This window comes from Macaca nemestrina, chromosome 12 (assembly GCF_043159975.1).
Source record: "Macaca nemestrina isolate mMacNem1 chromosome 12, mMacNem.hap1, whole genome shotgun sequence".
In the NCBI taxonomy this organism is placed as follows: Eukaryota; Metazoa; Chordata; class Mammalia; order Primates; family Cercopithecidae; genus Macaca; species Macaca nemestrina.
In genome coordinates this window covers 55,252,960-55,270,460 of record NC_092136.1, presented here as the reverse complement: position 1 = coordinate 55,270,460, position 17,501 = coordinate 55,252,960, and the positions used below count along the sequence as shown (strand labels likewise).

Sequence of the window (17,501 nt, the reverse complement as noted above, 5' to 3'; positions counted from 1 at the left end):
GCCAGGGAGGCAGGCATGAAGAAGGGGCATTCTGAAAGGGCAGGGAAGATCTTTTGCAACAGTTGAAAATGCCATCACATGGCTCTCCACCTGCCTCTTTTGAAGATTGACTGTGGAGAGGTGGACTGTAGGTCTGAAGTGGGGAGATACCTTGTATTCTTCCAATTTCTCTTTGTTCAGTGGAGAATAAAGAAAATTTAAATAAAGAGAAGATTTCTAGACCAAGTGCTAACTTTAGTTATCTGTGACATTGGGCTTCATTTTATTTACTCTGTGAATGAAGGGTTTAGAGGAAATTATTCTGGATCCTTCTAAGTCTTACATTTTCTGACCCTATGAGCTGGCTCAGGTAGGTCTTTGTTGAGGTTGGTGTCTACAATGAGGAGGCAGTTCTCAAAGTTCTTTAGTGGTTCTCTTTTTCTTCTTGTCATTGCCAACGGTTTTAAGATAGATTCTGTGAAGTTGACACAGGAGTCCTAAATTGTTTTCCTTACTTCACCCCTGTTGTTTTTGGTAAGTGTCCAATTTCAAGCTTGCGTATTGGAATAGTTTACATTTCTATATTGTCATTTGCAAGAGAAGCACTGTAGTGTAGGGAAAGGAGCATGGGCTTTGCAGTCACTCTGACCTTTACCATTTAACTAGACCTGTGACCTCAGAAAGTAATTTAACTTATCTAAACATCCAGTTTTCTAATTAACAAAAATGGCAGTAATTATCCTCACCTCTCAGGGAAAGTGTAGAGATTAAATGGGGCAACATGTAAAATGACTATCAGTAGATGCTCCATAAATCAGCCAGCCCTCCCTCCCTCCCTCCCTCCCTTCCTTCCTTCCTTCCTTCCTTCCTTTCCTTTCCTTTCTTTCTGTCCTTCGTTCCTTTGTTCCTTCCTTCCTTCCTTCCTTCCTTCCTTCCTTCCTTCCTTCCTTCCTTCCTTCCTTCCTTCCTCCCTCCCTTCCCCTCCCCTGCCCTCCTCTCCCTTCCCCTCCCCTCCTCTCCTCTCCCCTCCCCCTTCCTTCCTTCCTTCCTTCCTTCCTTCCTTCCTTCCTTCCTTCCTTCCTTCCTTCCTTCCTTCCTTCCTTCCTTCCATAATGATGGAAGTTACATTTTTATCAGTATGTTTGCACATATTTGGACTATTGGATTCTATGTGGCTGGGTGGGGTTTTTCTCCTCCCCCCTTCCTCCTCCTTGATAGGGCACAAACCCGTTTAACAGGAGAAGATGGTAGCATTCTAATCTGTAGTAGATGCCCACAAGATGGGAGATGTGGTGTGGGAGATCTGGTTTTTTCAGCTAACACACAGAGAGAAGACCACTACTTAGGCGCTTTCCCTCTTTTCTTCACTCCCTGAGAACTGGATGAAGCTGATAAAGCTTAAGGATTGACAAACCAGTTTCAAACTCATAGACCTACAGGGCCAGGCAGGTGATATATATGAGGGACATGGGCTGGGTGTGGAAAAAAAGGCAACAGCATTAGAAAGTTCATAGGAAAGGACACCTTTACTTTGGCATGAGTGTGCAATAGAGAGTCATGAGGACTGTGGTGAAACAGAAAGCAGACCCCGTTGAAAGGGGACAGCCACTACTCAGTATCAGATAATGATTGCTATGAGGGAACATGGGTTCTTTACTTCCAGATCCTTCCATTTTTAGAGGAAACCTAGAAATGCAAACATGTGAAATCTCTTGATTTTTAGTGCCTGGCAATGAAACCAAATTTTAAGATTATACTCCGTGGGCCAACTGAAAAAGATTATGCCAGTAGGTTGTGGCATCTGGGCTAAAGGAACCACGGAGCTGTGGGAGTCACTGGTGAGGGGAAGAAGATAATTAGCAGTCTAAGGGAGAGGGAAAGAGAAAACTAGAAAAGCAGGGCTGTCAAAAGGCCATCCTGAATCTCTAGCTCCCTGGTGAATTCTGAAATGGATGGAAATGTAGGGCCAGCATCTTGAGTAAAGGACTGCTTAATGTGTATGTACTTGGCCAACTCAAAATAAAATGTTTGGAGCATGAATAGCCCCATATGATATATGCTGTTTGGTTGACATATGCTTGTATTTTAACAACCAACGTTGTCCTTTTTATTTTTGCAAACAATATGGTATGATCTGGTCCTCACTTTAATTTTACATGAAAGGTATAATGCATCTATGTAAATAAGAGAGCAAAGAAGTTTTCTAAATGCTTTAATTTTTTGTCACAAATATTTCTGCTTCTCTCAGGCCCTCCTTGCTGGAAAAAGGAGGGCTAGTGACACATTTGTTAATGGCACTTTAAAAATGTGCTTTGGTATATAGAGGTAAAAATGTACTTCTTGGATATATTAATAATAAATTAAGGTTATAATGGTTGCCATATTAGAGAAAATGAGTAAGATTAGCCTCAGCAAAAGTAAAAATTAGTTTGGAAGTATTAAGCTAGGGATATCAAAACTGAAAAAAAAAATAGCTTCCCAGATAGCATTCTACTATATGCAATTTTTTGATGAATAATATTCAATTACAGAGTGTAATACCTTGCACAGCACTTGACATATAGTAGCTATTCAGCAAACGTTTGTTGAATTCTATTACGTTTTAAACAAATTACTGAGTAATTTCCCTCAGTAATCATTTCTGTAACTCAGATAAAAATAGAAATTTATGTTTTTATTTTTGTTACTTATAAAAGTATATTTCCTAGAGAAAGTATCAGCAGTGGTAGAGACCAGAAAAAGTAAGTGTGTGTGTTCTAAACAGTGATTCCAACTCCGTGTGTTCAGAGAAGAACACTTTGACCCTGTCTGTGTTTACAGTCCCTGATGACAGTGTTCTGTCAGTTTCCTCAGCCTTGTTGTATTTCTTTCTTTATTTTGGCTTTACAGACATTAGGTCTCAAGTTATGAGAATCTCCCTGGCCTTCAGGACCTAAACTTTTTTCTGTCATTCTTTTGCTTTTACCAGGCTCAGAAGGACATGCCAGGTGGGAGACGTGTTTCTCTTCAGAGGTGAAGAAAAGGTCTGAGCTGTGGAATCAGTAGAGAAAGCCTTCGTCTCGGTGACTCCTTGGTTTTCAACCCACCTAGCCTCAGGCAGCCCGGAGGCCCTTTTACCGCTGGATACTGATGAGATGTTTTAGGTCCTTGCACTTTGCAAAACTCCTTTCTCCCAGTGGGATATTATTAGGACATAGCCAGGCTAGAAAGACCGTGGGAAGCTTTGGAGGTAGGAGGATAGGATCCAGACAGGGTTGCAATAAGAAGTAGGGCATTCTCTTTGGTGCACTCCATAGTCCAACGGCAGTCCTGAGCTGATTCCAGTAAGGAACTAAGGGTGGACTTTCTTCTTTGGTTCTTTGGCCCGTTTGATTTCCTCAGCTGGGGCAGGGTGAGGATGGTGAAAGAAACCAGCCTCAGGTGTGTCTCCTCATTTCTGTCTCATCTAAACTTCAGCTTCCAGGCATCGCACGGTAGTTTTGCTTGGACTCTTGGGCTCTTCTGGGTTGTTATCCGTTTTCTTTGATTCTTCATTAGGGTTGATATCATCGGCCTTCTCCTCCTTTACTACTTTGGTTTCAATCATTTCCTTCTGCTGATTCTTGTTGGTAAAAGGGAAGGCCTTCACATACCTTTAGGCATAAACATGAAATAAAAGTGAGAGACTGTGTAACACACATAATAATAGATAACACTTTTTTGGTCATGGTACATATTGGCACAGTACACTGGATACCTTTATTTCAGGGTGATGCTAGCACATGCATGCTCGAATACATTAACACATCACCACCTTAATGGATTCATTTAAGTGGGAAAATATGTTTGCAGGCCAGACTTTAGGCTGACCACATAATTCTTCCCATAAAAACAAAGAACCAAAAATCAAATAGAGCATATACATTTTCCCCAGATGTCAATTTTTTTTATTTCTTGATTTTCAAAGGACAGTCATTGACTGATGGCTAGATGACATGCATGTGCTGAAATAGAAAAGACTGGGCGGAAGGGAGAGAGATGAGATGAGAGAGAAATTTACAGTATAAGAGGACTGCTATCTCCATTTTGATCAGCAAAATGCCAATAGCGACCTTGAAAAAGCACAGGATAGAAACTTGACAAAGATTACAAGACTAGCAGTGCACCAGCAACCCTACCTTTTGACATAGCAAAATCCAAGACCAGCTGCAGCACCAAAAAAGAGGAGAGCAAGCACTAGCAGAGCCGTGGGGACACCTGCAAGGAACAGAGACATGGCCTGTTGGTCCTTCACTTAAACATTGTGTGTAATGCTCATTGAATGATCCAGGTGATTGAGACAGTAGATAGTGCAGGAGAAAAACCTTCTCTGTAGCCCTTTACGATGTTGGGCCCACACCAGCTTCTTTGCTTCATGCTTGTAGAATCATTGGCCTTGCCTCTCATACTCTGTCAATTCTATCAGTTGCAATATGACAGGGTTCATTTCTCCTCCATGGCCTTGAGACCTACTCTAGTCAACAAGCCTGCCTGAGAAAGCGATGACTGGAATAAAGTCATAGGCCTTTAGGGTATATATTTTAAAAAGAACTTCTACATAGGAACAGATAGTGATTTATTTTTAAAAGTCTTGAGTTTTCAACAGTGAAATTCTTTTATACTTATACTTTTTAGCTTAATCACTAAGGTTCTTTACAGCTCTCAGATTCTATGACTATGAAAGTTGAGTTTGTGTTAAGCTTTTGTTAGTATTTGACAGGTCCTGAGTGCCTCATCTAGAGACAGGCAGGATTCTACGAATTGTCTGTTATACATGAACATACATATATATGTAACGTAGACACAGAAACCATTTACCTCCAAACCCAGCAGCTTCATTCTTGAATGCTGCTTTATTTTCAACAAATGGTTCAGTTTCTGTAGACATGGTGCTAGTTTCCATAAAAACTTCTGTAATGCAAATCAATTTTTTTCTCCGTGGAATAGAAGTGGAAGCTGGAGCAGGAGTAGTAGTAGGGGCAGGTGCTGTAGAGTAAGGGGACGCCACCGAGTAGGTACTGTCACTGACAATAAATTCTGTTGTGTGTGTTGCAGTTTGAGTGTTGAATATGGGATCTTTGGTGGTGATAATTTCTGGAATGCACGAGTTAGTCCAAGTATCTGTCGGGAGAGAGAAACATGAAATAAAAGTATTGCAACAGCCTCCTAACTGTTCTTCCTGCCTCTAGTCTTACTACCTCCAAATCCCTTATACTGCAGCTGGAATGGTCTTTAAAAAGCACATCTAATCATATCACTTCCATCCTTAGAAGCTTTAGTGGCTATCTCTGTTATATGGCCTACAAGGCCTTCTGTGATTTGGCCTCTGCTGACATGCCAGCCTCATCTGCTCTTTTTCTCTCATTGCCCCTGCCATACTGAAATTACTTGAAATTCCTTGATACGCTTTATCTTACATCCAAGCCTTGCACCACGATGCTTTATTCACCTTTATGACTCTTTGCCTCTCTTTATTTAGCTTACTCTGACTCATCCCTCAGGTCTCAGATTGACCCTCTATTTTTCTCAGGCAGACTTGTTGACTTGATTGGGTCCCTAGGCATATGTTCTTGTACCTCCTTGTCACAGTTCTCATTACACTGTTCCCCACTGGACTGCAAGCGGGCTGGAAGCAGAAACCCCATCTGTCTCAGTCGTCATGGTATGAGCACTGTGTGTGGTACACAGAACGGGCTCAATAACTATTTGATGAATAGGGAAGGAAGGAAAAGGGAAAAGAAGGAAAGTATGGATTGGAAGACCAAATATACACATGTGGTGTCACTTCAGGACAAAGATATGCTAAGACTTATTATTTTTGGGCTCATTAAAAAAAAAGTGAACAAAAAGGGGCCAGGAGAGGGATAAGGGTTTGCTTTCCAATCTGTTGAATATGCTAGAGAGGAAACACTTGTTAAAGCATCTTAATCTGAGTTGATCATGGCAGTAAGTGTTTAAACAGGTACCTCATTGAACAATATTATCAAACCTTTGTTTACACAGGAGGGAACTGAAGTTTCGAGAAATTGAATAACTCACCCAAAGTCACATGGCTAGCAAATGGCAGAGCCATACAATATATTATAATATAAATTTGCATCTATTTTAAGTCCCTAATTATTTATGGCAGTGGGTAGCATCAGCTGAAATGTTTGCTATGAATAAATCATTATTCTATTAAGTGATTCATTTTTGAAAATTAAAATAAATACCAATCAAAATAATGATACTATTGATAAAACATTTTGACCACATGTGTACTGTTTTTACACTATTCATTTTACTTTGAAAAGACCTCCATTCAAATACATATAATCCTTGGCCTTATCTTCCCGGAACTGTTAACTACATTTCTCATTTTTAGCACATGCTAAGCCCTTCCTTCAGAAAATGAACATTTTTGAGTGTCAGGGGCAAAAAACATACAGAGCTCAATATAACTGAAAATACAGAGAAATATAAGACATCGCTCCCACCTCCAGAAGAACAGAGGATGCATTTTGATAAGGATAGGGGGAGATCACTAGGGAGTCAGAGGACATGGCATTTGGGCAGAGTATGGAGGATTAATGTGTTCATTCAACAAATGCTTATGGAGCACTTACTCTGTGCCAGGCATGGTTCTAGGTGCTAGGGACATGGAGCAAACAAGACAAAGGGTCATTCATGCTATTGGAAGGATAGAGATAATAAAAAATAGTAATAAATAAGCCAGAAATTTCAGAGGATAATAAATGTTGAAAGGAAAATTAAGCAGGAGATGAATTAGACTGATGAGGTGGATAATGGAGGACAGAGGGTGATAAGAGAAGGTCTCTTGGGGAGGCAATATTTACACTGAGTCCTGAATGATGAGAAGTAGTCAGTCATTGAAGATCTGGGGCAGAAACATTCAAAGGAAAGAGAACAGAAAGTTTAAGAGCCCATTTGATGAATAAGAAGGCCAGGATGACTGAAACAGAGAAGCAGCACATCTAGTATAGAAGAGGGAATAGGATATCCCAGTCAATAGGAATAGCATAATCTGAGAATCCAGGAGTTTTAATGTGTAGTTATGTTAGAAAAATGACAATGAGCACAGTGTGACTGGAATGTAGGGGGTGTGTGTGTGAAAATGGAGGTATGAAAGACTGCAAGCAAGAGATGAGACTGGGAAGATAGATTGGAGTCAGACTATCAAGATTTATAATTGCTATGTTAAAGAATTTGGAATTTATTTTGTAGAAGAGGGAATTTTCAACTGAGTTTCACAAATCTTCCAAATTATATACAAAAGTCCTCATATATATCCACTTTCATGTACAAAAGGCTTCACAATTTACATCATATTCTCAAATAGGAGGTTATCTGAGGCTATGGAGCAGAGCGGTAAAATAATTATCAATGGAAGTGTGTGGAGGATGAGATGCAGAGCAGAGAGGGTATAGTCCAGGAGCAAAGAAGGAGGTTATTGCAATTCCACCGAAATAGGAGAATCAGAAGTTTCTGGACTCCTAAAACCTAGAGATCTTCTACGGAGAGGTGATTCCCACCCTTGGCTGCAGGTTAGAATCACCTGAGAAGCTTCTAAAAACTACTGATGTCCAGGACTCACCCCAGGCCTTGTATATTACTGATGTGTGGTCATCATCCTGGAAGGTGCTACACTGAAATAGCATGACTCAATACAGTTTAGCTCAAGATTTAAATCCTGGCTCTGCCCCTTATTGACCATGACCACAAGAAAGGTACACTCTAAGCATCAACTGCTGCTCCTGAAAGTAGAAATGATTCACAGGTTTCATTTTACTGAGGATCAATGAGATAGTAAATGTCTAGGGCCTAGTATAATGTCTGGGTGTAATGGTAAGATCTGCAAGAATTTGTTTCCTTGACCTCTCTGTTCATACATGTGCCTGAGAAGGACAGAGTATGAAGGAGTAAAAGCAATTGGTGGTCCCTAACTGATTAAGAGTACAGTGTATCTCACCTGGAAGTGAGATGCTCTCCTTCCCCTCCAAACTACAAATAATTTCTCTAGAATGTGCTGAGTGCTCTGATAGATATTAAACACAGGGTGAAGTGGGAGCCCAAGGGGAGAGAGAGGGTTATGGAAAATGCATCTGGAGAAGATGGCACTTGATATGTGAATGAAGAGTAGGAGCTGGCCAGGTGATAAAGAGGATGGGCATTGTGGCAGCAGGAACAGCACTACACAAGTGGTGTGTGCAGAGCATTAACAGCGCTTTGATCCCCAGACCTCACAGTAACAGCAATAAAAAAATAAATTTAGGACTAGGAGTGGGGTTTGATCCCCTATTCTCACAAGGATAGCAACAAGAAAGACAATTAGGATAAGGTTTATATGGAGGGTTAGGGTTACTCTGATCCTCAAATCTCACAAGATAGCAATAAAAAGGAAATTACAAAAACAAAGAAAATTAAGGTAAGGTCAGGATTAGCATTAGGATCAGGGTTAGGGAACTCTAATTTTCACCAAGATGTCAATGGACACACACACACATGCACACACACGAGTGCACACACACACACATTTTGAACATCTAGGTTTCTATCCTGATGATATATCTCCATAGATGTGAAACAACATATTTTCAAGGTTACATACCTTTGAATTACTTTGAATAGAAAAAGATTGGAAATAGCTCAAAAGTTCATTAATAGAGGACTGGTTGAATAAACTATGATACAGCCACCCAATGGAGTACTATGCAGCCATTAATAAAAGAGACAAGTCTGTATGAACCAACATGGAGTAATTTCTAAGACTTGAGTGGAAACAGTTAGGTGCAAAGTGGTGTATATAGTATGCTAGCTTTTGTAAGAAAGGGCAACAAGACCACATACAAACACACTCCTTTATACACAAAGCAACACAGAGGAATAAACCAGAAATGAATGAAAGTGGTAGGTGGAAACTGTGGAAGGCATGAGAATAAGACTTCTTTGAATACAGTTTTTAAAAAGTGCATTTTGGATCATTGAACCATGTAAATATTTTAGTTATTAAAAAAATAAAAATAGGACAAAAGTCAAACCCTAAAATTGATTACAAAGAGAAGTGAATGAACCTCAGTTATTTCAAAATGATAATATAACTACACAGAGTAGCAAATTTTTAAAGTCACTCGTATACACAATTCACTGACTGTACATCCTTAGAGGAATATCTTCTAAGGACTAAAAGATAGGCAAAGAAGTCTTAATTTTACTTAGTAGGTTATTATTCCTAATGCTGGTTTTGTAAGTTTGAAACTTGTAGGATAAGAAAATATATTAATATTATTTATTGTGAATTAATATTTTCATTATAAGAGATACAAACATAAAACAAAGTAGACTAACAAGGAACTCGAATTGTTAAATTTGAGTTGGAACTATCAATATAAACTTATGTACATAAAATTGTCTATCTGTCCACTGATAGGACTGAAAAGCAATGAAAACTCCAGGAGGAATGAGAACAACTTGTATCCAAATCTTGGTTTCTAATTAACATTTCCCTTTAAAAGGAGAAGGCTCCTTGGAGAAATAAGTAGCTGATTCCATGCCCGAGATACAGAAAGTACGAAGTGAGCCTGGGACATGGTATTGTGTAGGGAAATCAGGAATTACCTAAAAGCAAATGGGATAAAGGACACACAAATCAACTAGAAGGGGCTCCCACTTGCCAGATTCAGGACAATTTGAGCATCCAAACAAACAAAAGAATAATAATTGTAAAATGGATTATAAGACGTTGAACATATTGAATAAGTAAAATGCATGTGCCCATGATAGTGTAAGAGGGAGGAAAAAAGGGTGTGTGTGCATCTGTGTAGGTGTGTGTGTGTTTGAGAGAGAGAGACAGAGAGAGAAAGATTTTTCATCAAAGATGCCAACTAATAAATGTAAAAGGAAGGATAGATTTAGAAAAATCGCCATTTTCAGTCCCCCATATAATAACTGATTCCAAGAAGGATCATCGATGACTGCTTAAATGTCTAGGTAAAAAGTAGTTGAAGATCAAGATATTTGCATGGTGTCAAAATATCACATTGTAGATCACCCACTAATTGCAAAGGGAAAGATATAGTGTTACAGTTTCATAAGCGAGATAGGGCGGTTGCCACTTTAATCAAGTAATCAAAGTTAGCATAATTAGTAGTGGGAAATACTGACATTAAGTGTCTTTTGTTGTGATGTGATCCAAAATACATAATATCATCTATGAAGTACTTTTGCCAAAAATATGGAATATGAGCCTAATCAAGCCTCTAGACTTAACTTTCAGCATAAGAAATACACAGAAAATGTGGCACATATACACCATGGAATACTATGCAGCCATAAAAAAGAATGAGTTCATGTCCTTTGCAGGGACATGGATGAAGCTGGAAATCATCATTCTCAGCAAACTAACACAGGAACAGAAAACCAAACATCACATATTTTCACTCGTAAGTGGGAGTTGAACAATGAGAACATATGGGCACAGGAAGGGGAATATCAGACACTGGGGCCTGTTGGGGGGTAGGGGGGCTAGCGGAGGGATAGCATTAGAAGAAATACCTAATGTAGGTGATGGGTTGATAGGTGCGGCAAATCACCATGGCGCATGTATACCCATGTAACAAACCTGCACGTTCTGCACATGTATCCCAGAACTTAAAGTATAATTAAAATAAAATAATAAAATAAAATAATCTCTGGAAGAAAAAAAGAAATACATGGGATAGGAGTACAAGTTAAATGAAACCATGAGGAAATAGACAAATCTAAGTCCTCTTTCTCTGGCTCTTCTCTGTTTAGTCAGAGGGCTGGGTATCATCACATTGCGGGCTGGCAGGAAGGCAGTTAAAAAGCAAAGTCATTTGACAGGCACGGGCTGGTATGAGGTATGCAGGCATGTAGCTTACCAATTCCCCAGCCAGTGATGAGAGACCAAAGAGGCAAAGAAGGGAAGGAGGATGGCAAATACAATGTTAGGAAAAGCCCTATGTTCCAGTCTTGATTCTGCCACTAACTGACTGTAGGACCTTGAACAAGCTAAATCCCTGTTCTGAATTGTAGTTGTTTCATCTATGAAGTGAGGGAACTGGTCAAAGTTTCTCCATGGGCCTTTTCTGTGCCAAAGCCCTCCGGATCAGGGAACTACTTGGATCCTATATTGCCTTTCTGGGACAGCTTTTGCTAATATTGGCTGGTGCACATTTATCTCTGGGATCTTAGAGAATGATTTTGAAATCTATCCTGCGTATGACCTCTCAGCCACCTAACCTTCACAAGGTCAGATAGATGAGTATGTGTGAAGAGTAATAATCAGACAGGGGTCCTTATGACAAACTGAGAACAAGTGAGTATTTATTAAAAGAAAAACTTTCTGAGAAGTGCTTAGGTGAAGCACTTGGGCTAAGGCAGCCAAGGTCTACAAGCAAAGTTAGTGGGTGACTTCATGACCACGAACAAATCAGTGCTACCCTCTAGGTGTCAATTTCTTCCTTCATAAAATGGAGACTGGGTCTGGTTCTTAAAATTATAAAAGAATGTTGAACAGTGGAAAGAACGTGGTTTGAGTTAGACCTGAGTCTGAACCTTTACAGTAATGAGACCTTAGACAAATGCACTTAAATCCTTTGAACTCGGGCTTTTTTTTTTTTTTCTTTCTTTTTTCTTTCTTTTTTTTTTTTTTTGAGACAGAGTCTCACTCTGTCACCTAGGCTGGAGTGCAGTGGCTTGATCCCGGCTCACTGCAAGCTCCGCCTCCCGGGTTCACGCCATTCTCCTGCCTCAGTCTCCCGAGTAGCTGGGACTACAGGCGCCCGCCACCATGCCCGGCTAATTTTTTGTATTTTTAGTAGAGACGGGGTTTCACTGTGTTAACCAGGATGGTCTCAATCTCCTGACCTCGTGATCCGCCTGCCTCGGCCTCCCAAAGTGCTGGGATTACAGGCGTGAGCCACCGTGCCCGGCCTGAACTCGGTTTCTTTATCTGCAAAATGGGGGTGATAAAGCATACCTCACAGGGAAGTTGTCAAGGTTCAGTGAGATATCCTAGTACAGTGAGCCCTATGGATCTGTAGGTTCCATGTAGGCGGAATCAACCAACCTTGGATTGAAAATATTTGGGGAAAAAAAAAATAACAATACAACGATAAAAAAGCAAATAATACAGTACAGTGACTATATAGCATCTACATTGTATTAGGTATTGTAAGTAGCTTAGAGATGATTTAAAGTGTACAGGAGGATATGTGTAGGTTATATGCAAATATAACCCCACTTTATATCAGGGACTTGGGCATCTGTGGATTTTTGTATATGATGGGGTGCCGGAACCAATCCCCCACTGACACTGAGGGACGACCGTGCATTGCTTTGTCCATAATGGATGCATTACATAACATCTGTACCTTTGTTTCCTTCCCTTCTGCCTGCTTATCTTATAGGATGCAGGGATGGCGGCAGTGGTAATTGAGCCTCCTGAATGTCTTCTCCTGTGTTGCTATTCAGTCACATTTCTCCTAACTTTTTCCTCTGAGGGGCATATTGCCACCCCTAGCCTGGCCAGAGAGACAGTTTTGGGAGAATCAGATGACCGTGGCTGTGATTGCTTCTGCTGCTGCTCAGGGTTACTCTTTCCAGACAGGTCTCAGATTGAGAGATACCCAGAGAATGCCACATGGAAAGGCTGCAGATCAGACTCACCAGAAGAGTTGTAACAATAGGCTGCGAACTGTCGGTTCACTGCAACTTTCCAAATCAGGACACCCACCCCATTTTTCCCACACTTGGGGTTTGGGCTAATCCTAGAGATGACCACGAATCCATCTCCAATCCAGCCATAGCTGTAAAAGAATACACACTAGTTGAACAGAAAAATGATTAGAAGGCATCATCTCTATTGCTGAACAAGAACACAGAGCTAAAAAAGAACTCCAGCAGTGACAGTGAAACTAGCTGTTTCTCACCTGCAAGTCTCAAAGCTAGCCTTCCAGGCTGTTTCAACTTGATCTTTGCTGGCCAAAGTTAGTCCCAGCAGCCTACAGGCCTCCTTAGCTTCTGTGAAATTCAGCTGTGGGTTTGCTTTTTTGCTCACAAGGGTGATCCCCATAATTCTGCATGACACCTGGATGGAAAGCTCTGCAAAGGAATCACATAAGTCCTCAGTTTGCTGCTGTCCTTGTTTCCAGCCCTTAGGCTCTCCTTCCTAGCAGAGCATATTGTCTTGATGCAGCAGGGAGGTCTATCTGGCTGGGACTGGGGTTTAGAATAACAGGACATAGACCAGGCATTTTCCACAAGGACCATCTGCTGGGCTAGATGGATGCTTATTCTTGTCCAAGCTGTAAATGTCACCCGATCAAAGTCTATCCCATCCCACTGCATTAAGATGCCTTGCCTTGCTCACCACATGGGGGCTTTGGCTACCAGTTGTTGGGGTGCAGTCTAAGGGATGAAGTTACTGCAAACCTTTCTGGAGTCTATAAAATGAAGCATCCAAGACTTTGAGAAAGATAGAATTCAGGGCTCTAGTTGATAGCATAGTTAGCAATACTCCAAACCAATGTGGTTTGGGGACACTACTATTTGTGAGATGGGCTGCAAATGTCACACTTGTTATAAAAAAATGTGAGTGCTCTCAGTTCCAGGTCTTTTGGCCATTGGGGGGCAGGCTTACTCAGAAGTTCCTGGAGGAGCTGGCAGTAAACCTTGCATGGCAGAAAAACTAAATAAAGAAAGCAGAATTATAGAGTCAGACTTGGGCTTAGATCTAGCATATGTCACTTGCTAGCTCTGTGACCTTAGCCCAGATACTTCATCTCTTTAATCTTCAGCTCTTTGAGCCTCCTTATTTATAAATCAAGAGAGTCACAGTGTCTACTGAACAGGGTAGTGAAAGTTACATGAGTAAATTCTAAACAAATGTTTAGCATAGTGCCTGCCACATGGTAGGTGCTTAATAAATCACACATAACATTATCATTGTCTTTAAAGCATTTTCATTTTGGTCTGCTAATGATTGATTACCCCGCAGAAGCTGAGGCTGTTGAATAGGTAAGATGTGAATAATATTTCTACACAAAATCTAATGGATTTGGAAATTCTTTTGAACCCTTTTCTCTGGGTTCTGGGATGTACAGACCTGTATGAAATTGCCAAGCTATATTGTATTCAAGTACATTATTCCTACTGGGCTTCATCCATGAACATTCATAAAAGGGCATTTAAATCTCTCAAATAATTGCTTGCACACAGCTCTGCGTATTGGATGCTCAGTCAAATGCTTTGACCACTTTCTAGGTTGATATCTAATGGAAATTTTTTTTTGAAAACATGAAAGGAGCATTTCTAAGTCCTCCATGTGAACCTTGCTGTGGTGCCAGATTAGGAGCACACACTCAATTATGCCTGATTCTAAAACCCCAGTTTCTTTTTTTTCCTTCTTCTTTCCCAAGGATGGATCTTGCTGTGTTGCCCGGGCTGGTCATAAATTTCTGGGCTCAAGCGATCCTCCCGCCTCAGCCTCCCTGAGTAGCTGGAACTACAGTGTGCACCAGTACGGCCAAGCAAGAACCCCAGTTCTTTTTTTTTTTTTTTTTTTTTTTTTTTTTGAGACAGAGTGTTACTCTTGTTGTCCAGGCTAGAGTACAATGGCATGACCTTGGCTCACTGTAACCTCCACCTCCTGGGTTCAAGCGATTCTCCTGCCTCAGCCTCCCGAGTAGCTGGGATTACAGGCATGCAACACCACACCCAGCTAATTTTGTATTTTTAGTAGAGACAGGGTTTCTCCTTGTTGGTCAGGCTGGTCTTGAACTCCCGACCTCAGGTGATCCGCCCGCCTCGGCCTCCCAAAGTGCTGGGATTACAGGCGTGAGCCTCTGTGCCTGACCCTTTTTTTTGTTTTGTTTTGAGACAGAGTCTCATCCTGTCACCCAGGCTGGAGTACAGTGGCATGATCTTGGCTCACTGCAACCTCTGACCCCTGGGTCCAAGCAACTCTTGTGCCTCAGCCTCCTGAGTAGCTGGGACTACAGATGCGAGACACCACGCCCAGCTAATTTTTGTATTTTTAGTAGAGATGGGGTTTCACCATGTTGGCCAGGCTGGTCTCAAACTCCTGACCTCAGGTGATCCACCCACCTCGGCCTCCCAAAGTGCTCAGATTATAGGCATGAGCCACTGTGCCCAACCCAGCCCCCAGTTCTTAACAATGACACTGTTTTACCTTTCACCGTGCTATAAGGAAATGAACAACACACACACACACACACACACACACACACACACACACACACCCCTAGGTTGAACTCCCTGAACACACTATTTACCCTGAAATGTGGCTCTTTTAGCTCACGAGTTTGCTATTGCTCAGGTCTCTTATATAGCTACTTCTTTGGGAATGGATTGCAGAGGTTTATTTGTCACATTATCAGGTGGTCTTACTACCCTCTCATCATATGTCATTTGTACTCTAAATACTATTATTTAGAGCAGTGATAGACTTATTCTAGGTGAATAGACTTAGCTTTGAATATTTTTTTCTGTTGTTAACTGGCTGTTGGGACATCAAGCAAGTCAGCATTCTCATCTGAAATGGGGATGGATATATCTTCTTCACATGATTTTTATCAGAATTAAATTAGATAACTTGTACCTAGCAGAGGTGGGGCCCAGCAGGAAGTCAACAACATTAGTCATTTTATGCTTTCCTATTTCATTTAGGGATCAAGAGAGGCAGTTGGAATCTAAGGGGGACTCTAGTAACTCCTCCCTTAAGATTTCTCAGGAAACAGCAAACATAGTAGAAATAGTGTATGCTTAGGAATTAGATATAAGGATGTGGAATCAGATAATAGTAAATGCTTAGGAATCAGATAGGGCTGAATTCAAACCCATTATTTATTATGTACTGCCTGCATGACATTGGGCAAGTCACTTCACCTATAAACTGTCTTCTTGAGAGGATTAAATGAAATCGTATATACACACCTAGCTCTGGATCGCTATATAATTGGCCCTCAAAAATAGTTCCCACCCCCATTCACTTACCTTCATCAGCTACTTTATTCTGATATGGTTATGATGACTTTTGGTTGTTGCCAAAAATGTAATTTCCTTAAGAATTTTTTTTCCCTTGCTGAGCGTAGTCCAGAGTGTGATGGAGTCATTTTCAAAAAAACAGTGTCCAATAGTTTCAATAATGGCAGCTTTGTGGGGAAAAATAGTCTCCCCAGAGGATTTAAAAGACGACCAAACTTATTTGAAAGTAACAGTATTTAAAAAAACTAATCATATAACTCTGACCTTCCTTATAAAATGTAATGCAACAATACATAAATCAACTCTGGATGTCTGTTTCTAGCATATTTTATATCTCAGGTCATCTTCCAGCATAGGAACACACATTTTCCTATTAAAGTGCTCAGATTTTCATTTGCCCAGAGCTGCAATGAGTGATTTGTGGTTACAATTTTTTGCCTACAGTGCAAAATGAGGTTTCCATTTAGGCATCTCAAAAGCCCAGCAATCACTTTAAGTCATTCCTTTAGCAGACAGCCGATGTCTTAATTTTCAAACTTATATTTTTACAGATTTTTTTCCTGTTAACTTGCTATTTACTGAATATTTTTTTGAAAACATTGCACTTCATTCATGGTATGATAAAATTAAAATTAAAATAATTATGCTAACACTCCCAAAAACATAAAAATAGGCCAATTTTAGTGAAAGTTACCCATTATTCCCAAGCTTAGTGATTGCTTTACATTTTTTACAATCATGGTTTGCTTCTTCAATGAAATCTTAATAAAAATTATTACTTTTAATTTTTATAAATAATCTTAAAAAAAAGTATCACTTCTGGATGCAGTGGCTTATGCCTGTAATCCTAGTACTTTGGTAGACTGAGGCGGGAAGATCACTTGAAGTCAGGAGTTCAAGACCAGCCTGGGCAACAAAGCGAGATCCCATTGCTACAAAATATTTAAACACCACCCATACAAAAAAGAGTAAAAATCAAATGGTTTCTCTTCAATGTTTTATTTCAAAATGTCCTCATTAAAAATATTCCATAACCAAAAGTAAAAGTCAAGATGATACAAAGGTAAATGTCAATCATTTTGGTGAAGCTGACAATATGGTAAAATATTTTTGCCAGAGCAATACCACCAATTAGACCTGCTGTTGACATTGAGGGTCACCCTCATTCCCAGAAATCCATAGTCAACAGCTTAGGAGGCTTAGGACAGTTTGCAAGATCTTGCCTTGCTTCAGTTTGGAAATCTGGTAAGAAACCTACCTTCTGCATGCAAAGAGCCTTGGACCAGGAGCCTCGTGGTCCAGATGGAAACGAGAAGCAACACCAGGCTGAAGCACCTGGCCATCGTGCCTACCCCTTCAGAGCCAGGGAAACACCTCAGATGGCCACTGGTGGTATGAGAGGCAGATGCTCAATCACTAGTCTGGATGGAGAGTTCTGGAACTATGCTGAGGCTCACACTCACTGCTCCACTTCATAA

General features: G+C 40.5%; 1 protein-coding gene across 1 annotated transcript; it reads right to left on the bottom strand.

The window, feature by feature from the left end:
- Nucleotides 1-1,486: 1,486 nt before the first annotated feature.
- Nucleotides 1,487-17,500, bottom strand: LOC105488775 (lymphatic vessel endothelial hyaluronan receptor 1). The gene is made up of 6 exons (XM_011753210.3): nucleotides 17,282-17,500; nucleotides 12,948-13,119; nucleotides 12,685-12,824; nucleotides 4,816-5,118; nucleotides 4,137-4,215; nucleotides 1,487-3,611 (listed from the first exon to the last, which is right to left on the bottom strand). The coding sequence occupies exons 1-6, from the start codon at nucleotides 17,364-17,366 to the stop codon at nucleotides 3,425-3,427; spliced, it is 966 nt and encodes a 321-aa protein (XP_011751512.1). The 5' UTR covers nucleotides 17,367-17,500; the 3' UTR covers nucleotides 1,487-3,424.
- Between the last annotated feature and the right edge of the window lies 1 nt (nucleotide 17,501).

Coding starts and splice junctions, on each gene's coding strand:
- LOC105488775 (XM_011753210.3), bottom strand. CDS start 17,366: ATGGCCAGGTGCTTCAGCCTGGTGTTGCTTCTCGTTTCCATCTGGACC. Junction 13,120..17,281: donor AGGCTCTTTGCATGCAGAAG/GTAGGTTTCTTA, acceptor ATTCCTTTGCAG/AGCTTTCCATCCAGGTGTCA. Junction 4,216..4,815: donor TGAAGCTGCTGGGTTTGGAG/GTAAATGGTTTC, acceptor TGTTCCTTGCAG/GTGTCCCCACGGCTCTGCTA.